This window comes from Erithacus rubecula (genome assembly GCF_903797595.1).
Source record: "Erithacus rubecula genome assembly, chromosome: 4".
In the NCBI taxonomy this organism is placed as follows: Eukaryota; Metazoa; Chordata; class Aves; order Passeriformes; family Muscicapidae; genus Erithacus; species Erithacus rubecula.
In genome coordinates this window covers 3,620,155-3,641,543 of record NC_136686.1, presented here as the reverse complement: position 1 = coordinate 3,641,543, position 21,389 = coordinate 3,620,155, and the positions used below count along the sequence as shown (strand labels likewise).

At 49.0% G+C, this 21,389-nt stretch overlaps 2 protein-coding genes across 7 annotated transcripts in view; both read right to left on the bottom strand.

Annotated features, from left to right (window-relative positions):
* Window positions 1–12,590, bottom strand: part of LOC306800910 (sodium- and chloride-dependent betaine transporter-like) — a 39,087-nt gene extending 26,497 nt beyond the window's left edge. Inside the window, exon 1 of one of the 2 annotated variants that reach the window (XM_079303393.1) lies at window positions 12,570–12,590. The gene's annotated coding sequence lies outside the window, so the exon portion shown is untranslated. Of the gene's footprint in view, window positions 1–6,540; window positions 6,695–12,569 lie in introns of those variants that run through there. The other variant, XM_079303392.1, reaches the window with a different exon arrangement.
* A 692-nt stretch (window positions 12,591–13,282) lies between these two features.
* The window catches only part of LOC306800909 (sodium- and chloride-dependent GABA transporter 2), a 37,708-nt gene continuing 29,601 nt past the window's right edge, over window positions 13,283–21,389 (bottom strand). For all 5 annotated transcript variants that reach the window (XM_079303387.1, XM_079303391.1, XM_079303388.1 and 2 more), the window contains 8 exons: window positions 20,712–20,815; window positions 17,975–18,099; window positions 17,325–17,437; window positions 17,043–17,180; window positions 15,911–16,013; window positions 15,221–15,321; window positions 14,653–14,823; window positions 13,283–13,788 (listed from right to left, as the gene is read on the bottom strand). In XM_079303387.1, the coding sequence (XP_079159513.1) occupies window positions 13,669–13,788; window positions 14,653–14,823; window positions 15,221–15,321; window positions 15,911–16,013; window positions 17,043–17,180; window positions 17,325–17,437; window positions 17,975–18,099; window positions 20,712–20,815 (975 nt within the window). In that variant the 3' untranslated portion in view covers window positions 13,283–13,668. The remainder of the gene's footprint in view (window positions 13,789–14,652; window positions 14,824–15,220; window positions 15,322–15,910; window positions 16,014–17,042; window positions 17,181–17,324; window positions 17,438–17,974; window positions 18,100–20,711; window positions 20,816–21,389) is intronic.

Sequence of the window (21,389 nt, the reverse complement as noted above, 5' to 3'; positions counted from 1 at the left end):
GCTTGTGTATGAAAAGACAATTTCTAATGAATGTTCACAGCAGAACAAGTAGTTCTTTGACACCGGTATGTCTCCTGCCTGTTATTCAAGTAAAGAAAGGAAATCACATCTCACTGTGTAATACACCAATTGCTCTCTAAACGTCCTAGGCAACAACAGGCTTCATTCCCCCATCTGCTTTCCTGAAGGGCTCATCCTATTTGGTTTGCTACAGCAGCAGATTTCCACGGACTGAGGACTGAGTCTCATGAGAGACATCAACCAGTGTGAGAGGGGGTGCAACAAAATCAGGGGGACATAAACCATAGAGGAGAGCAGTCAGGGGCTGGTGAAGATCATCCTCCAGGCTAATATAGCTGCTTCTTCAAAACATGGCAGAAAAGTCCTGGCCCCTGTTAAATTCAAGAGGTATTTAGAACTACTGCCAGTAAGAGCCTATACATGGGCAGTACTGCAGTGGGCACAACCAGTTTTGGTGTCGAATGCAGATTCAGGAGGGCACTGAGGAAGCAACCTCTGTTTTATCTTTATCTCCAGCCCTTGCCCTTTATGGTCCATATGCTGAAAAGCACCTCTTTACTGGTGTGGCTTGCACTGATCCAAACCACTGGGGGCTACAACACCTGTGGATCTACATGAGAGCGTGAAGGTGAATCAGCCCTGTAAGAGGCTCCTCCAAACCTCCATAACCCATGTTTAAAGAAGGTGGTGGAACCCAGGAATCAAGGCACACACCCTAAATGCTGGCTTGCAGCTGCAGCTCTGTAGCTCCCCAGTAGCTCAGCAGTCCTTCCAGCCCCAGATTTGCCCCCTTCATTTAGCACTTCTGCTGGGTTGGACTGGGAGGTGGAATCATTATATCCTCCTGCCAGCCACTTCTCAGTTTCTGAAGCCCAGGCAAGGCCTTTCTCCCCACTGGCTGACTGCAGCAAGGCCTGCCAGCTGGCTAATCAGTTCATTCCAATGCTGCAGCACAGCCTCCTCATCTCTGAGAGGAGCAGAGCTCCACGTACTGTCAAATGCGAGAGAAAAATACTTAATGAAACGTGTTTGATCTGTCACAGTCCTTGGCACATCCCAATTTGCTGCAGTCCAGGGCACATTATCAAGTACAGTGATGTTTGAATCTGGGTATGTTGAGGATGTCCCAAGAAGCTGGCAGGAAAAGACTAGATAATTCTTTGGTTTTATTCTTTTAATGTAAGGTGGATCTAAGAGCCAGCCTATTTCTGCTAATGTTTGTGTTTTGATTTCATTTTTGCTAGACCTGTTTCACACATGGGTACAAAGGTCACAATCAGAGAACTATATCCTCTCACCTAGGCCTGGGAAGGGAATGTATGAGTGTCAGCCCCAACCCTGTCACCAGTCTCTACCTCAGGGATGCCTGGACCAGGACTTTTTCCCTGTCCTCTGACTCCTGAATAGGCAAACATGAAGGATAGAAGTTGGGAATGGGCTGGGAGAAACACAGAACAGCAAGGGAGACACAGCACTTCTGCATTCATTTTCCCATTTTAAAAAGGGGGAAGCACACTGGCTATGAAATCAAACCTTTTCAAGTGGGAACAGATGGTGGATTAAACTGGTGCTCAAAGTTCTGGCCGTTCATGGCATGAACCACAACTTCTTTCCCAGACAAAGCCATGCACATTGCACACCTACTACTTCCCTCTTTGCTTTGCCTGCTGTTTCTATGAGAAAGCCTATTCATACACTGCCTGGCTCTTTTCCTGAACATTTAATCCTACTGTGCCCCTGCTCTATATGTTCTTAGGCCAGATGGGGACTCAAATAACTTCTTGTTTCCAGCTAGGAACAATTTGTTTCTCCCACAGCAGTCACAGCCACCTACTGGGTTACATCCTCCCCAACAGGGAAATATTTTCCTCTTCCTTTGGTTGCCCCCTCCTTAATATATGAGCTTGGAGTAAAGACTGTGCCCCTCACTTCTCACCTGCACTTTTTCTGATGTTCCTTCACCAAAGTTTGGAGAAAAATCCTATGACTACTCCATTCCCAGCCTCTTATTTTCCTCTGCCATGAAGTTTTCCCAGCAGCTAAAATGCCACCCTTATGCAATCCAGTCTAACCCTCCCCTGGACCCTCTCAACTACTACCACTGCCTTCCCTCCTCAGCTCCTCTGACCTCACCAATCTCTTCTAGAGGTGATCTGCTGTATTTTCAGCCCTCAGTGCTTGGAGGAGATGGCTTTTTACCCTTCCTAGAAACAACCTGTAGTCTGTCATACTCCTCAGCTCCATAGGAAGTGGTAGAGTTTTTGGTACTGGGCTTGGTGCATGGAGATAGCCACATTTTTTCCCCAAAAGATTTATTGCTAGGCAAACAAGAATACATCTGGATTCCTGCAGGACCTGGAAAGAGAACAGGCAGCATGCAGGCAACCATAGACCCAAAGCAATGAGTTCCATTCTTGAACATTTGAATGAGGCAGCACAGTCTCCCCTCGGTCACAAAATTTTGGATTGTGTTTGTCCCACACCTACCACCATGGGATCCTTCAAGCATGGTCACCAAGGGCAAGGAAAACCAAGAATATCTCTGAAGCACTATGATCACTCAGCAGTTGCCTATGACGTGCTGAACACACAATGCAGATATGAAGGAGAACAGCATTTTTTGGCTTTGTTTGGAAACAAGATGCCACTGAAGGGGAGAGGCAGTAATTTAAAAAAAGAGGAGAAATAAAGTATCATTTGAAGCAAAATATGGTGCTATCTCAGCCTCTCTCAGGGTAAAAAAGGGGTTTTTCAAAGTTGCTCAGGTGAGGCAAGGAACAAAAACAAGACAAGAAAGATGAGAGAGAAGCCACCTGGAGTTTTGGCACCAGAAGAAGAAGCCAACAGCAATTCTCCTAAAGCTCTTCTTCCTGCAAATTTACTGCCAGTTCCCAACTGCCGTCAGACAGGAGCTCTTACTGCTGGGAGTTAACATCCTCCCTTTGACCTCTTTTGCTGTTTTATCATAAGGCAAATGAGATGAGAATAATCTCCAGAGGGAATGGTGAAACAAAGGGAACAGCAGACAGAAATGTTTCTAAAAAGCAGCCGATAACATTTATGTTAAAGCTCCCTTAGACACTCAAAGGTGCTGCTTGAACTGCAGAATCACAGGTGATAACACAGACAGTTGCAGTGCGTTTATATTTCTTGGTTTCATTTTGAAACAAGCAGCAACCAAGCACATAAACTGCAATTTAAGATGGGGAGGCAGGAATCAGGAAGCAAGAAGACTGGGCTGTGTTACAAAAGGAGGAGCAGGATACAGAAAATTCTCCAGTTGTGCAATCAGAGCCAGCAGTCAGTTGGCAGCTGAAATCCTGCGCTGCATTTTGATGGCAGGGGGTGGGGGCAGCAGAGACAGAAAATCAGGGCTCAGGGAGGAACAGCAGTGCCAAGGTACAGCTTAAGGAACCAACCCAGTTAAATTAGTGCATGGGGGCTGCTACTGGAATTGGTCATTGAGAAAACATTAGCAGTGGAAGCAAGTGCTTTCCAGGCAAGCTGAGAGCAGCTACACGAGCAGAGACAGCTGCTTCCAAACGGGAATGCTGCTGGAGAATGGATCACTCCAGCTGCATAACAGAGAAAGGCAAGGAAAGATGTAGAAAAAGTGATCAACTCCAGGACAGAAGTCAAAATTAAAATGCCTTTCATTTCAAGCAATTGAAAGTCAGTTGGCTTCTTTACAGTTTCTAATTAGCTTCCAGGTTCTGTGGGCTGCAGGGTATTCTCAAAGCATCTATTCAACAAGGTTCATGAGGCACAGGAGGCTGTTACAAGAATCAGATCCTACTTGTGTTTTCTCCAGTGTGAAATAAGAGAAATGCTTGTGCAGTCAGTGAGTTTACTACTTACTGACACCAGAGAGAGTGAGATAAGGAACTCAGCGAGTTCCTTATGAGTGAGTTCACTGATGGCATGTACATCTGCAATCCAAAATGCAGGATTATACAGCATCACCCTTCAGAGCACACATCCCCACTGCAGGAGGGTGCCAAATGGGTCCTGCTCTGTCTTCTGCTGCTGAACAGGAGACCCTCTGAAGCCCCTAATAGTGGCTGGACCTTGCTGAGGATCAGTGGCAAATCTCTTGCTAAAAGCAATGTTGCTCCCATGACCAAATCAGTCTCTGTTGGTGTCCATGGATCACCATCCCTGCTCGGGGCTACAGAGACACAGAGGTGGTTTCTTTCTCTAGCCTAGGAAAAATCCAAGACTAACTGCTGAAGTCCATAAATGGTGTCTAAATACAACTAGAAACCAGCCTTTGTATCAAACTAGGTAATCTCAAGACCTCCACTCAGCCCATAGTCTGGCTGTATCTAGTGCAACACAGAAGTGCCAGCCACAGCAGGATCCATTCTTCTTACAGAGCACCAGCAATAGATCTGGTGCAGACACAGATATAGCCAGGCCCCAGTGGAGCCCCTAGAGCCACCTACCCAGTGGCTGGAGCTGTCTGGTCAAAGTCCTGGGGCTGCATCAGGCTGGCTCAGAGGTCCTTGTGTGCAGCCAAAGCGTGTGGCCAGCATGGCTCCTGTCACTGGCTGGAGAAGCAGGGCAGGTGAATGGCACAGAGGGTGAAAGCCACGCTGCTCCAGCACCCACTCTGCAAACAGGTCCCTTGCACAGTGGGGCAGTGACCTGTGGCACAGCCCAGAAGTGCTCCACAGGGACAGGACAGAGTCTGTGGGATGCCTACAGGGCTGCCACCTCTCTGGGGCACCAAGAGCTCTGGAGCTGGTTTCTTGCAGCCCTGGGCAGGCCAGATGAAGAGATGGAGGCTGCCCTGCTTGGCCACCTGCTGCCATCCCTGTGGCAAGGGGTGAGGGCTGAGGGAAGAGTGGGAAGCAAAGCAGAGCAGAGGAGCCAGCACTGCAGCCAGTGGTTCAGAGGTGGGAGAGCAGCACAGGGATTTGGCATCTCACTGCCCTAGGTACTTGTGTCTAAACTCCAGGAAGGAACATTCTGCCTGACCTCCCAAAAGCACAGCCTGGGGGCACTTGCTGTCAGTGATGAGAAACAGGGAGCATGGGGGAAGAGCACTCCAGCAAGACTCTTCCAAAAGCCAGGCAAGGTTGAGGTATAACACATATCCTTATGCTTCCCTGCAGGGAGGCTGAGGGGAGCCAACAGCATGTCCCTCAGCACAGACCCCTACATGGCCAGCACGGAGCAGCAGAGCACTGCCACAGGCCACAGGCACTCCCTGCCATGACTGTCCCCACACTGTGCTCCCTGTTCAGCCCTGCACAAGCCAGCACCCCGTGTCAGACCCTGGACAGGCTCAGCCAGCTCCAGCTGGCACTCAGGACAAGTCACATCAAGTGAAATGAGCACAGCAGAAGCACACAGAGATCATGACTCCAGCAGTGCCTTAAGTGTTTTCCAGCAGTTCCTGCCATAATTCCACATTGTGATGTGGTGGGACTGCATCCCACCTGCACCCTCCAAGAGGCCAGGCAGGTGCCCTCCAGCCTGGGGCACCCAAACTTTCCTCTAGAGCCCAACAGTCAGTCAGGTAGAGATACAGCACAGGGCTCTTTAGCCTGCCCTCTGCAAGAACCAATCTGCAACCATGAATGCAGAAAAGCTGGGCTGTTGCAGATCTGCAAAGGTCAGGTCCAAGGTTCAGCCTCTTGTATCAGCAGCTGTCAAAGAGGAAAAACTAGGGCACTGGCATGAGATGAAAGCCCTGATTAGTAGTGATTACTTTAAAAGCACTGTTGATTTAAGAAGACACAGATCAGGTGTTATGAAACCCTCATGTGTTCTGCCTGCATTTGTCCACAAATATGCCCACAGATCCCAAGAGTTTAGCAGAAACCATGCTGTCTCCCTGCCTCATCCCTACAGGAACAAATTTGACAAAACCTCAGGGGCAAGAAGAACACGAAGTGCACTCCCAGGCACATCTTTTAAAACTGCAGCCCCCAAGTCAATGCACTGGGTTCAGCATCCTCTGCCAGGCTGCACAGGAGGAGAGGATTCATGCTAACAGTGGCTGAAATGCCTACACTCTACTCCAGTTCTAGTGCCTTGGCTCCTGTACCTATCATCAACCAGTCATCTCTGCCCTTCATCCCTATCCCTGTCTTGCTCACTGTTGTCTCTCTTCTCAATCTTTCTGCTGTCTGAGTACTTATCTATCACTCTCTCCCTTTCTCTCTGCTGCCACAACCTTCAGTATCAATTACCCATCCTTCAGGCATCTCTGCTCTCAGCTTCTTGGCACTCCCTGTGCAGCATCTCAGGCTGTCCTTTGCTCTTCCAAAAGGAACCACTAAAAGAAAAATCTCTTCTGAGTTGATCCAATTATTTGCTCCTTATTTTCCATCTTGCTCTTGTGTTTTAATGTTGGGAAGATTTTTTTCCCTTGCAGATTTGCTGGCCTTCTCTCCAGAGCACAGCAAGCAGCTGGCGTGCAGCAGCTGGCAGTGGGAGGACAGAAGTCACTGGCACTGCCAGGGTGACACATCCAGCCAGATCTGTTCAACATGCAAACACCCAACTCACCTGAACCCAGTGCAGGCCTCCCCCAGGCAAGCCCCTCCCGTCCTACTGGAGTCCAGGCAGGGAATCCACTGAGTGCCAAAGAGATACAGCAAGAGTTAAGGCAGAGACTACGCTCTCTCCTCCTCCTGTCCCACCCCTTCCCCCATCAAATTATCACCCAGCTCATGTGTGGGTGGTGGGACGTAGGGAAGGGAGGTGCATCAGGGCAGAACTTTCTCCCCTATTCCCTTAGAGCATGCCCCTCTCCAGACCTTGAACTGTGGCCCTGACAAGAAAGCAAGATGAGAAAGCAGCCACAGGCAGCAGGGTAAAGGCCCAGAATTTGTAAATATCAACTGCAGTAGTCAGGGAGTAACTCCATGTCCTCTTGATTTCTGCAGGGCAGGAACTCTCCCCTTGCAGACCCCACAGCAGGACCCAGGCTGGCTGCCACATATTCCTGCTGTTCTAGAGCTCCACCACTTTAGTGGGGTAGGGGCATCCCTCAATGTCATCCCACAAACATGCTGAAGGAATCTCCACAGAGCATTACATGAAACCTTCTGTGGCCAAACTCAAGTCTCACCAACACCATCAGGCAGGTGGAACAAAAGGTGAAGAACATGGGTGGAGAACATTTGCTCTGGAGTCATGCAGCCCTCTCCATGCCTGTGCCATATGCTGAGAACACAAACACAGCTCATGGGACAGATCTCTGTCAGCAAGGAGAGGCACTGCTGGAGTCTTTATAGCAGCTGGGTGCTCACTAGAAGTGAGCAATCCCTCTGTGGTTCTGTCCTGGCAGCTTTCTTTGTATCCATCTCAGCCCCGATGAAACTTTTCCAGAGTTTCCCATGACCAACACCAGTACCAGACATTCCAGTTACACCATTTTTCTCAAGATACTTTAGCTCAGCTTTTCTCTTTTTCTAATGGCTGTGTTTAATGCTGTCACTCTTATCTTTTGCTTTGTCTGCTAATGTGCCTGCCAAATTCCTAACTTTGCACCCATGTGGTCAAAGCAGAGTGTCATGAAGGAGGGAATATGGGACATATCCAACACATGCTCAGCTGTGTGTGGACTCACCAGAGGAGCATTTCTCAGTCCCTCAGTGGGAAACACAGTGTCACTGCCTGTCCTGTCACAGAGGATTGGCATGACCCAGCACAACTGAGGAAAAGGTGCAATAGAGGTTATCCAGATATGAAAAGGGGATTGAGATAAGCCTAGGTAAGCAGAGCTGACCTAAAAAACTTGATTTATCCATACTGAAGTGTTTCACAGGAACATCGCAGGGGTTTTGCAAAGATGTAGATGGGAAATGACCTGTGACATTAAGGTAAAACAAGAAGAAAGTCAACCTAAATGAAAACTTTATCCAGCTATGTGTGAAAATCATTCTCCAGGAAGGAAAAAAAAAAGCCTATTTCTGTTTGCTAGCCTGGAAAGTACCAGAAGTTACACTCAGGCTTCAGAGTTTGCCACCAGGCAACTATTCACAGGGTTTTAAAATCATGGTATGGGCAGAGGCACATTTATCTCATCACTCCAGCTTCCATGTGAGGCATTTCACTGGTGTGATGACCTAGACTGAAAAACAAAAATCATGTTCTGAGCAGCTCAGCTGGTGGGTTACAGACTGTGCTCAGTCCCCTCCCAGGAGGGAGCAAGGAAAGGGGTGATGCACTCCCTGACCACCAGTTGCCAGTTTCACTGGCAGAGTTATCCCTGAGCAGGCACTCTGGGCTGAGCAGCTGTGTGGGTGGGACAGGGCTGCTGAAGGAAGTGACAATCTGACTGCAGGTCACCCCACGATGTGGGCTCTGAAAATTCTCTTTGAAAGGACCAGATTTCTTCAACCTGCAAGGCTCTGGGCAGCTGGGGACCAGAACTCAGCCTTTGCCCCAAACCTCAGATCTGCCCCACACCTCCTCAAGGTGTCCTCCTCCCTATCCTGCTCACCACCTGCCAGCTGGCAGTGCCCTCTTGCCTCTCCTTTTACCATTTCCTTTCTCAGAACACATGCTGGCTTTTCCCACCATCTGAGTGTCCCCACCCTTTCAGGCAGCTCAGACATGCCTGCTGAAGAGCCAGCCCAGAGGAGGAGGCTGCCAAGCTCAGCCCACGCCAGGGCCATGCTCCCTGTCAGCAGTGACTCCTGGGCCCCTGAGCCAGCAACACGCAAGGCTTCGAGCCAAAATTAGTCCAATCTCCCCCTAGCCCAGATTCTGGGAGAGGTCTGTCAGCATGACACCCTATGGATGAATCCAAACTGCTCTTTACAAACATCAGAGGCTGCAGAGGCAGTCTCTGGGACAGTTGTTAGACACAGTGCAGCCTGCAGCCCTGGCTGCCCCCTTGCTGAGCCACCTGCAAGAGAAACCATCCCTGCCCTCGTTTGTCCAGAGTAATCCCATCTTTTAACACTTTTGCTAACAGAATAGGAGAAGTGCTGATTGCCCCGTGGGCACAACACTGCTGCTTCTTTGGTTCAGAACATGCCCTGCTGACTGAACACTATGTTTGCAGGGGATTTTCCCCTAGGCATTGGTATAATTTATTTTTCATGTTTATGGCTAATTTCTGCTTGAGTAAGCCTGTGACTTCTGACAACAGTTTCACTGTAACTAATCACAAGTGAACATAACCAAAGCAACAAGAGCTAATGAGGCCCTACAGAACCCTGATGGGCTCCAGCAGCCACAGCACCGCTCCTGTGCTGGATCCCAGGGAGGAGCAGGCTGCCAGGAGCCTTTATCTGTGAAAGTACAGGCAGGGTGAGACATCCCCTGTTTCACAGCATCCCTGGTATGGAAAAATGGTGTAGGAACCCAGTGTCAGCAAAAAAGGTGGTCAGGAGGGAGGACTGGCAGTGCTGGGGAGACATCTGCCTCTCTGAGTTGCACATCAGAGACCAAGAGGATCACAGAACAAAGGCAGGCAGAGGACACATGGGGATGTGCCTGTTTGCTCCTGCTTTCCCTCCCTGTTCCCTCAGGGCAGCTGAGCCTGGTGTTGTGGGACATGTGACAGCAAACACCTCCGATGCACAGGCACAGGGACACAAAGGCAAGGTCAGATGGAGACACAGCCTGCAGCTGCTGCACCAAGGTGTTGCAACTCTGGGCAGGTCAGATGGAGACAGGGATAAAAAAAACCACTGGTAACTCCTTGGAAGTAACAGCTTCTCCAGTGTGCCTCTGTGCTCCCCCACACATACTTCCCTTATCTGCTCCATGCAGATCCCCTCTGGCAGGCAGCTAACCATGTTAGCACACAAGGGCTCAGCCAAATGCCCTGCTCTGTGGGATATGCTCATTTGCACCCACCCACAGGACACACCAGATTATTTGGGGAGCTCTGCTCCACAGGATTATATATCCCACGAGTTAACATCTTCATCTTACTCTGTTCTCTCCATTTATGCACCATGGCATCCATCACATCCACTTTTCTTGTCACCAAAATGTGCAACACAACTCACAATAAATCATTCTGCACTAGCCATGGAAAACTGCCTTGTAGGAAAAAGAAATCTCAAACATCCCAGGATTTGGGATGCTCTCCATGACAGTAGATGCATCCTCATCCATGGGTCTGTCCCTGAGATCTGAAGTCTCTCCCCTGCCCTGTGTGAGCATCTCCATCCATGGACAAGGAAAGGTGAATTTTGTCCCCAGGCACCACTGACAGAAAAAGGGAAAAGTAGAGCCAGGTTTTCATGAATAGATGGATGGACAGGTCCAAGCAACAATGACCTGGGGCAGAATCTCAGGGACTTCTTTATTTTTAGGTGAACTTCTCATTTGAAAAAAAAGAAAACCAAACCAAAACAAAAACAACAACAAAAACCCAAACCAAACAAAAAATGAAACAAAATAAAAACCCCCACAAAACCAACCAAACAAAAAACCCAAATCAAAGCCAAACAAACAAAACCAAAAAAACATGATCACCACCACAAAACAACCCATGAAAAAAAAAAAGGCTCTTTAATCTCATGCCTGCTATCTAGTAAGTAGTGGGTTGAATTCTTGTGCTAATTTGTAGGTTTTGGATTCTAAAGGAGGGAAATATGCAATAACCACACACCTCTTGTCTAAAGGTAGATCAGCATCTCCCCAGCTGGCAAAAGTGTAGTGCAAATTCCACAGACTGCAATGCTGATCTTGAATGCACTGAAAATCCTTTTTGCCATATTCCAAATCATAAACAATCACTGTAAGCTGAAATTGCCACACTCTGAATTTCACCAAAAATTCTTTTTAAGCATGGGGCCTTAAAAATGTTGTGAAAAAAATATCATGTCTAGAAACTTCAAATAAATTAATTTCAGATTTGGTCCATCAACCTTTTCAATGAGAAAGAATATACTTGATTCATATCATGTCAGAAATCAGACACTTATTTAAGAGTATTCAGCAAAACCTTTGGTTCTCCTGCTTATCTGATCTGCCTTGCTCATCCAAAGCTTTACAGCAATTGGGTCACAGAAGAACACAGGCTTGGGAAATGTCCTGGCTCATATATAACCAGATCAATAAACCACATGCCCAATTCACTGAACACCAGTCTATTTTGAAACAAAGCAAGTCAAAAGCCTTTCAGCAAACTCACACTTTGCCTACATGCAGCCAAGCAGACTTTTACATCAGCCAGATTTTAGAGATAGCTGCAGACAACTGTTTTCTATTATGGTTAAAATAACTTCCCAGTGGGACAAACCTCTTATAGATATTACAGGAAAATGCAAGTATAATTCTGTTTAAGGTTAAAATTACAGGAATAAAAATATCTGTTGGTAAAACTTCTGTATTGAACTCAGTTCTCTCCTTTTGAGAAGTAATTATTACCAGTCAGTTCCGTGTCCAAGAGGCAGGGCAGCTGGTTGGCTCCATCTTCCATCACATTGTGGATCTCTTCCAAAAGGGGCTTTTCCTGGACTTCTCACTTCTTTACTACTCTTAGCTCATGCATGAAGCACAGTGGTAACAGGGGAATTTGGAGCTCTGAAGCTTTGAGGCTGACCATAAAAATTGTGGCAACCAGTTGAGCTCCAGTGTTCTGCAGAGGCAGGGAGGGATGCATGCAGAAACTTGAGATTTTGATGTAGGACTGTTTGTGAAACCTCACCCTGAAATCAGGAGCTGTGGCAGCAATGGGATGCTCATCTGGAGCTGGTTTTCTACTCCCTGCTCCTCCAGTGTATTACAGGGCAACCAGCAATGCATCACTCTGAAGCAGGACAGAGCCAGAGCATCAAGACTGATGGGAATCCCAAATTCTCCATTCCTACTCTATGGCCTCAGCACAGTTCTCTATGGTGAACTCAGCTGACCATAATTCTCAGGGGATCTGGAGCTTTCTCAGAGCAACTTCTGAAGGCTCAGTTAAGGGCAGCATGGAAATCATCTTTATCCTCTCCATCTAATGATGTTTTTCCTGGTGGTACTCGCTCCCAGCAGCAAATCCCCTCAGCACCTGGTGCTCACCCAAGTTTCACAGTCTCCAGGAGCAAAACTCTTTAACTCCTTTCCACACAGAACTGTGTCCCATCTCAGGCTTCCAGGCTCCAAGAATACTAAACTAGGGGAAACTAAGGCCAGGAAAACCAAATTCGGGAACGTGTAGCCTGGAGAGCTACATCCCTGTAGGATTTAGAGGACGGTCGGCTCACGGCGCCCTCAGGGCCCGACGCCCCTCAGCCGGGGGCACCGATCTGAGATCACCGCTCCTTGTGGGAAGAAGATGTCCTCAGAGAAAACCTCCACAGGGCACCGGGAATGAAGGGGAGGAGGATGGCGGGTCCCCGTGCCCTCGGAGCCGGCCGTCCCTCAGCCGGGTGCTCTCGGAGCCCGGCGCCCCCTCAGCCCGGCTCCCCTCAGGGGTCCCGCTCCCCTCAGGGGTGCCAAGGCTGAGGGCTTGGCGCCCCCTGGTGGTCAATAGCGCCGACTGCGCTAATTCGCTTGACATCGCTCGAATTCGCTTTAATTCGCTCGAATTCGCTTTAATTCGCGTCTTCCTCTGCCCGCCGTAGCGCGGTGCCCACCTCGTGTGTTTCAGGAAGCTGAGCGCCTCCGGCTGCTGGCTCAGCTCCGTCCACGCTCCGGCTTCCTCAGGGTTTCCTGGGAGCCATCCAGCTTCCCAGGGTTACGTGTCCTCTGGCTGCCCTCGTCGCATGCTGGGGCTACAGCACTTAAAACACAAACTCACGGAGTTTTATTTCTTTTACCCAAACAGCCTGGAAACAAGGGGCCCTGTTTGTTGACATTACATGTGGGTTCTGTTTCCAGTTTCCCTGTTTTCAGCCCTTCTTCCACTCACAGGAAAACCAAAATGATGCTCCAGAGAACCTGGAAGGCAGCACGGAAAAAGACACAGACCTGCAGAGGCGCGGGAGAGCTTCCCATATGCCTTGCAAGAAGAAAACACAAATTCCCATTCTCCTCTCAGACCCCAGAACAGCTCAGTGACTCATCAGACAGATGACACTCCTGTCTGAGAGCTGGCAGTGGCTCCAGCAGAAGGTGGGATTGCACTTCACCAGGATACCCCACTTCTACCACTTAGAGAAGCCTCTGAACCACTGTTCCCTATTTTCCTTCCTACCCTAACAAAACTTCCTCTCTTCTGGCCACCTTCCCATATTATTGTGCAACAGAGATCCAGACCTGAATGCCCAGCACAGCTCGGCTGACACACATCTCACCTAACATGCTGTTGGCAAGGAATGCCAGTGGGACAAAACAGAGACAGAGCAGATCTAGTCAGGAAAAACACAGATTTAATGGAATGGATGGAGAAGCTCCCAAAGTCCACACTGGAGCCACAGTCTGAGACTCTGACTCTTTACTCCAGGGTCAGTCCTTCCTTTCTGCCCGCCAGAAGCCTGGGGATGTTCAGGAACACTGGTGCATGATGTGCCCCTTCAGAGCTCTCTCCAGGGAGAGATTTAAGGTGCATTGCTAACTCCACACAGACCATTTCCATGGCAGTCTCTTCCTCAACCCTTCAAATCTTCCAGAGAAGGGAGCTCAGCCCAGAAATCCCTCTCTTCTTGGAGAGTGAGGAATCCTTGTGTTATCCAACAGGTGGCAAACACTGTATAGAAACAATCCTGGGGAGAGGGAGGGAGAGCCATGCTGGTCCTAGCAATGAGACTCGAGCTCTGTCAGCATCAGGAGGCCAGCTCTGGTGGAGGGAAGAGGCTGTTCTGTGCCTGGCCTGGAAGGCAAGTCCTCAAGTGGGCAGGTGAGTTGGCGGAACCTCTGAAAGGCAAAGACCAGGACTTACCACAGCTGCAAGGAAAAAAGTGACCTGAGCCCTCCCCTACTAGTCTTGGGTTTCATTCAGCCAGCCAGGCCCAGCTGCAGATCTGGTCCCTAAATGCCAGAGATGTCCAAAATAAGTACACTCAGTACTTCAGAAACTGAGGTGATAAGCTCATCTTCCAACCACTTGTCCCAAGGCAAGCACTGAGCACATGAGGCATCTAACACAGGGATGATGCAGGAAAGCTCTGTCCTCCATTTGCTCCAGGCCAGGGCTAGGTAACAGTCTGGAGGAAGGCTGGTGAGCAAGTACCTCCAGGTCATGCCCTCCATCAGCACAGAGCCTGTGCACACAGGATTGGCTTTCTTTTTTTGGTTTTCTAGCTCCCTGCTCCTCCAGTGTATTACAGGGCAACCATCACTCTGAAGCAGGACAGAGCCAGAGCACCAAGACTGATGGGAATCCCAAATTCTCCTCCATTCCTACTCTATGGCCTCAGCACAGTTCTCTGTGGTGAACTCAGCTGATCATAATTCTCAGAGGATCTGGAGCTTTCTCAGAGCAAGTTTTCAAGCCTCAGTTAAGGGCAGCATGGAGATCATCTTTATCCTCTCCATCTAATGATCTTTTGGTACTTGTGAAAAGACAGAAGAAATGAAAAACTAGCAGCAGCCAGCTTGAAGCAGCCTCCAGCAAGGCAGAACTTAAAAAACCAGGTGTGTTATAGCAATTTTCTCATTTAAGTGATTTATTCTGGGCTCCTTGCTAATCAACCTGCAACACACAAATGATTCTGCTGCAGGGCTGGAGTTCAACACAGAAGCACAGCTCATGCCCTGATCCCAGACCCCCAGCCTCACCTCTCTGAGGGAGCCTTTGATGGTGGAAAGTTTGTAGACAATCCAGAGAGGGATGCACACCATAGAGGAGAGGGCCAGCAGCCAGCCCAGGGTGTCTCCCCACCATGGGTACACATATTTCTTGTTGTATGTCAATGGGGTGTATTTGATCAAAGAAAACAGGAAGGTTGCCTGGCAAGGTGAAAGAGACCAAGAAAAAGAGAGAAAGAAAATCAACATCATGATCAAAGAGAGGTCTTCTTGGTGAGTGCACATCTGCACAGAGACTCATGGTAAAAAGGAGCACCTTAGGGCACCAACAGAGCTGTTAAACAGGGTTTGCTGGGACAGCCCCCATGGGCAACACTGGTCATGGCATCAAGGAACCTCTCCCACCAGCAAACATCTCTGTCACAGCTGAGCCTCTCCCCATTGTTGAGCCCCACACCTGGCCCCCAAAGTTACAAGCACAAATTACAAAAGGCCCCCACATAGCCCCCTACACATAAGCACATCCCTCTGTACATATGCAGGTGTCTATATCTCAGAGGCTCCCAGCCCTGCCCATCTTCCTCCTGTGTGTCCTCACCATGCAGACTGCAGGGGTGATGAAAAGCCAGCAGTATTTGATGATGGGCCACGGCCGGTAGCCGATCATGTCTTCAATGTTATCGTAGAAACGCTCAGCACCTGCAGAAGAGGGCAAGGATGGGATCCCTCACTGCCACCAGGGAAGGAGGGCAGCAGGGTCTGCATGTCCAGGGTCCTGCTTCACCACTCTTTAAGTGCAATAGCCTCAGTGTTGTCAACAGTTGGGTCAGGAAGCTCCTCAGGAGTGTGGCCAGCTTTGTCCTGGACTAATTTCTTATACCCCCAGAACAGCTCAGTAGATCAGCAGGGCCAGCCTCTCAGCATCTCCAAGGCTAGGACCTCAGCCCAGGTTTTTACCCATACCTGCTGGTTGTCAAGACTGAGAGGGCTCTCAAAAATGTTTGAATCTCTAGCCCTCTGAACACAGGTTGAGAAAAGATTTTTTCAGAAAGCACCAATTCCCCAAGAAAAGAGGGTCTCAGAAGCAGAAGCACATAGGAACATGTAGGGGGGTGTTCCTGTGAGGAAGTCCCTGCCAGCTGAGTCCAGGGGCACCAAAGCAAAGGTTTAGATTTTGCCTTGCACTGTGAAGCAATTACCAAGTTGAGATGCCAACCAGCATTTTGAGAATGAACCAGACAAGACCATGAGAGGCCAGAGCTGTGGAAGCCCCCCAGTTCATACTCACCATAGACCCAGGCGATGCAGAGAGTCTCAAAGATGGCCACAAAGAGCAGGCACATGCCACTGGCAGCATAGTAATCAAAGAGCTGGAAGACATACATCCCACCCTGGGAAGGCCCAAGTGGGCAGCAAGGTGAGAGAGAGGAGAGAGGAGTCAGGCAAAGTGCTACAGCCAGAGCAGGAAACAAACTCAGTATCCTTCCCAGAGCTGGAGGCATCTCCCTCTCTGGGACAGGGTTTTAGCCCACAGAAAAGTCATATCCTTGTGCCCAAGGCCTGACAGAGACATGCAGCCACCCTGCTGCTCTCAGGAGTCTCTGCAACCCCTCATTTCAGTGCAGGACAGCACAGCAGATGGCACCTGACTGCCAAAGATTATGGGGATGTTTTAGAAGACAAAACCTAGGTAGCTCTTATAGCTGGGAATGAAGATGGAAATCCCCTTTATGATACACAATCCATCCAACTGATTTTAAAATCCCAATTTGCAGAAGGAAATAACTGCATGCAGCCCAGGTATGCAGGGCTGCCTACAAAATGGGCCTGTGGGTTAGTCCAGGCATGATGTTGCACGTACAATATCAGAGATAGCTTTTCCAAAAGCTGTGTCCAAATTATAACAGAAAGTGCCAAGAGCATTCAGGGAACATCAATTCTCACATGTATATTGCTAGGCAGAGTTAAAAGTTTTAAATGAGAACAGTTTAGCTCCCAGGCAATTAATCACAAGGATAATATAGAGCATATCAGTATAACTGATAAGGGGTGCACTCCAGACCTGATAAGTTTCTTTATAACAAGTGTTCCTGTAACTCCATTCAGGAAGAAACAGAAGGACAAGGGCACTCCCCTTCCTATGTAACAGACTACAGCTGTAAAGGTTTGGTCTGTGTCAAGACAATTTTATAATCAAAACATTGGCTGTCCAGAGCTCCAGGTATCAGTCATGGCAGGAGAAGCATCAGAACTGTGACTGGCACAGGGGATAAGGACTGTGAATGGCATGAGAAGGGCAGGCCCAGGGCAGCAGGATGGGACTCAGCAGCAAACTCTTGGTCCCAGGGCAGACCTCACCATCCACCAGGTCCCACTGTGTCCTGTCAAACACCATGCAGGTGGTTCTGAGCCCAAAATACCTCTGTGAGCATCACCAAGCCAACCAGATATGAGAGGATGGAGACCAGCAGGATGAGGGTCTCCCGGCGGTTCTTCTTGCGGAAGATGGTGGGGTACATGTCCACGAGAGCTGTCACAAGACTCTCCACGCAGACAAACTGCAAAAAAAACAGACATCCCACCTCTGTCAGCCCAGCCTGACCAGCTTCCCAGCCCCACTGGCTCCCCCTCAGCCAAGTTGAAGCCTGTCCTGAAGAGGGAGTGGCTTTGTCTGGTGGGGAATCACTGTCCTGCAGCTTTACCTGGCTGTCCAGTCCCAGCAAAACAACCATCAGGAAGAAGAAGCAGGCCCAGAGTGGGGAGAAGGGCAGCATGACCACAGCCCGAGGGTAGGCGATGAATGCCAGGCCAGGCCCTGCAGGGAGAAGGGCTTTCAGAGCAATGCACAGCAGCACAGCACAGCTCAGACCTGCCCCCAGCCAAGGCACAGCTTGTGGCCATGCAGCCTGCCACTGCAGTAATACCCTGCTCTGCATGGAACCCAGGGAAGGAGAAGCAGGAAGGGAGGTAAGGGGGCACAGCAACCTCTGGCTGCTGCACTGCTGCAAGGACTGGGAGCCAGGGGAAGACTGAGCCCAGGGAGCACAGCACGAGCCTGGGCATATGCCATGCAGTCACCTCAGCACCCTCCCCACAAGAGACAGCAGCTGTCTAGCCCCAGCCCTCATCATTAGAGGCAGTTGTTATTGGGCTCAAACCACAGCTATTGCATCTCAGTACTTCATGAGGGTGCACTCATTTTTACTCATGAGTACTCACTTGTACTCATTTTTGCCTGCTGTTTGGAGACAGAGAGCAAGGGATGGGAACCTGCAGCTGCAGGCATCCCCCAGGCACTGGGGGCTCTAGTGGCAGCACCCCCACAGCCCATCCCACCAGGGTCTGCACTCACCTGACTCGGCCACCTCGGCGATGGGCACACCCTGCTCCTCTGCCATGAAGCCCAGGATGGAGAAGATGGCAAAGCCAGCCACAAAGCTGGTGCCACTGTTGAGGAAGCACAGGGCCACACAGTCCCTGGGAGAAAGGGCAAAGCATAAGCCAGGTGTGACCCACGCCCCACGGCAGCCCCCCAGGGCAGCACCTGCTTTTCTGCCCCAGCCACTGTCTCTCTCCCTACACACCTGCAGCTTGACTCAGCATCAGCAGCTGCAGAAAGATGCCCCAGGCTGGACAACACAGAAGGACTTCCCCAAGGGAAGCCTTGTTCAAGGATTGCATAAAGATACATCGCTCACCTAAGTTTGGTTGTGAGATAGTCTTCCCACACATCTAAATGCCAGGGTTTTTTTTTTCTGGCTTTTTCCTCTCTCTCCCCTGGTCCCTCCTGTAGCACCATGTAACTGTTTATTTTTGTCTGAGAAGGGAAGGGTTTTTTTTTTCCTTAATAGATTTCTCAGTTACAATCTTCTTGGTTCTCAGCACTACTAGGTATGTCTTGGTCTTTGCATTATGAGAAAAAGATAATCACAGCCATCCAATTTATTTTCACTGATCTATTCCCTTTTGTCTGTTTCATCTCATTCTCATCCATCAACACTTTAAACTAAACATCTCTTATCTATCCAATTCCTTTTCACGCTTGAGTCTCCCTAGTCCTCTTGTGACTGCAACCCTGGGGACAACAATAACATTTGCAGCATCATTCTGAGATATTCTGAACCAAATTGAATGCACCCCTTCTGGCATTTCATGGCCTGCTCTGACTTTATTAAATGCTACTCTGCAAATTCAGTGTGATTTTTCTGTATCAGTCTTTAGTTATATAGCATTTTTGGGGCTTTGTGCTCCTGCTTGCATGTTAACTAGGTCAGAGCCCCTGCATCATGCAAATTCAAATTATTCCTTCCAAAGCACAGCTCTTTGCATTGTCAAGGACTGCACAGCACCCAGAACTATTCCTCTGCCTTTGCATTTGGTTTCTAAGACCCAATGAATCTCCCAGCTGGAAAGGAAGGCCACAGTCCACCAATCCCAGCTACCCAATGGGAAGCCCAAGCCAGAACCTCATTTTTCCAGTTGCTATAAAGTGCCTGCTCTCCACTCAAATTATATTCTCAGTAATTTCATACAAATTCTCACATGTTTCAAACAGTTCCTCGTCCTTCCTGGTGTTTCTCCCTCTTTCCCCTGGATGTATCCATGACAGGTCAAACCCTCCTTGGAAAGGCATGGGCTGGAAGGTGCTCTCCCATTATCTGGAAGGTGGGAAGGGGTGTCATGGTAGAGAGTAAAATGAGGGGATGGCCAAATCAAAGAGATCTCTACAGATTTACCCCTGAAAGGGAGCCAGGAAGACATGAAGAATTCCCTTGCTGTGACAGGAAACAAGAAATGGTCGATACTGTTTGATGCCATCTTGGATCACTGCCATATAAACGATGGTTTTTACTGCCCACATCTTTTTACAGGTCACCAAAGGTTACACCTGGCCTGGTACAACAAAGTGGGGCACCATGCTGATGTCCCTCTCCCCTGCTAAATCCTGGTTCTGTGTTCTTATCCTCATTAAAACTGGGTCCATGCCTGGGAAAGGCAAGTTGAAGGTTTGACACCAAAACTAAGATCAGCATTTCTAGAAAGGCTAAACAGCATAAAGAGTAGAAGCACAGCACCATGTGCAGACACAAGTCTCTCACCTTTCTACAGCAACTCCCAGCTGCAGTTACAGAAGGTTTTTACAACCCTGAGCAGCTCCTGTCATCATCTCCACGTTACATATTAGGCTGGGCATGCAAAGGGCTGATGTCCAAGGACATGTTAAAGGCCAGAAACAGATCCATTATCTCTTCCTTTCCTACAGCTTTTTCTCTCAAAACTTAATGTGGGGGAAGGGACATGACAAAAACAGGCATCCTAGTCCAGCTGTTGCTGGAGAGGCAGCCCTGCAGCAGGAATGAACTCCTAAAGTGAAGAAAGATGCCAACCAGGGATCATGTAGCCAGTGGGGTGCCTGGACCTTAAATGGCAACAACCACAATTTTTAATTTAAAAGATGGGGGAGAATCAGTGCCAGGAGCAATCAGAGAAGAAAGAGTGGGAAGAGAGGTGGCCTCTTCTCACACAAGCCTCTAAACCCTGGGGATGGATATATCTACAGCAAAATGAGCTTATTTTCACAGGTCCACTTCAACTCAGCAGCCTGATTCTATCTGGCAACCTGGTCCCTTTCTGTTCCTGCAGTCCAGCATGCAATAAACAGAAGACACATCTGCAGGCTCATATGTAATCATAGATAGCACACAGGAACCCAGAGCACTGGCAGCTGAGCCAATCACTGTGTCCAAATGAACAGAAGGACAAATCACAACGTGAAAGGACTCCAGTTGAGAGCCATTAGATTTCACAGTTCTACTTCCCCTGTGACTGCTTGTGAAACCATGTAATAAGTGAGGTTGTAGTGTGGACTGGGATGAAGAGGATCTAACTTTACAGAGTGTGGAAGAGGGGACAGACAGACAATTCCCTTGGGTATAAAACAGAGAACTAGATTTGGGGAGAAAACACCTGGGAAGAATTTTCCTATGCCTTGAGTAGAAACAGAAATCCTGACACTTCCAAAGGCCAGCAGCCTCCAGCATTCATCCATCCCTGATGTTCAGGAGGGGAAGGCTCAAGGCAGCAGTTACCTGTAGCAGTTGTTATGGTATTTGTTATAGCTGCCCAGAGCTGTCAGGCATCCCAGACAAATTGCATACGAAAAGAAGATCTGAGTGCCTGCATCCATCCAGACCTGCAAATAGGGAGATGCAAACATAGGTGAGAAGACAAGGCCAGCACAGACACTGCACAGATGGGAAAAGGCAGAGCCCAAAGGTGCTGTAAGCACCAGAAAGCCAGCAGGACTCTGCATTGTAACAAGCCTTTTCTAGAGGCAGGTTGTACAGTGCCAGGAATTACAGTGCTCAGTGAGGCACTCAGAGGGGCTAGGAGTGCCAAAGGGAAGGGATACATCAGCAGCCTCATCCACCCAAATCACATACAGCTCTTCATAACCACCTCTTTCTCTCTTTCTTTGACTAATCTACAGCACCCTGTCACACCCAAGTGCCTTCCAGCAGGAGGAGGAGAGATGAACACTTTCCATGAGAGATGAAGGAACCCTCTGCCACCAGAGGAAGGGTACTTGATTTGGGCAAGCCTAGTCTCCCACTGGCCAGCACAGGTACAGACAGCTTCTGCTGTTGGCCCTTCCCTCCAACACCTAATGCAAAGACTCCAAAACTTAAATGAAATTCAGCTGGGGAAGAATACTAGAAATAAACAGAGTTGATTGCAAAAGACAGCTCCTAAAAGAACATACAAGA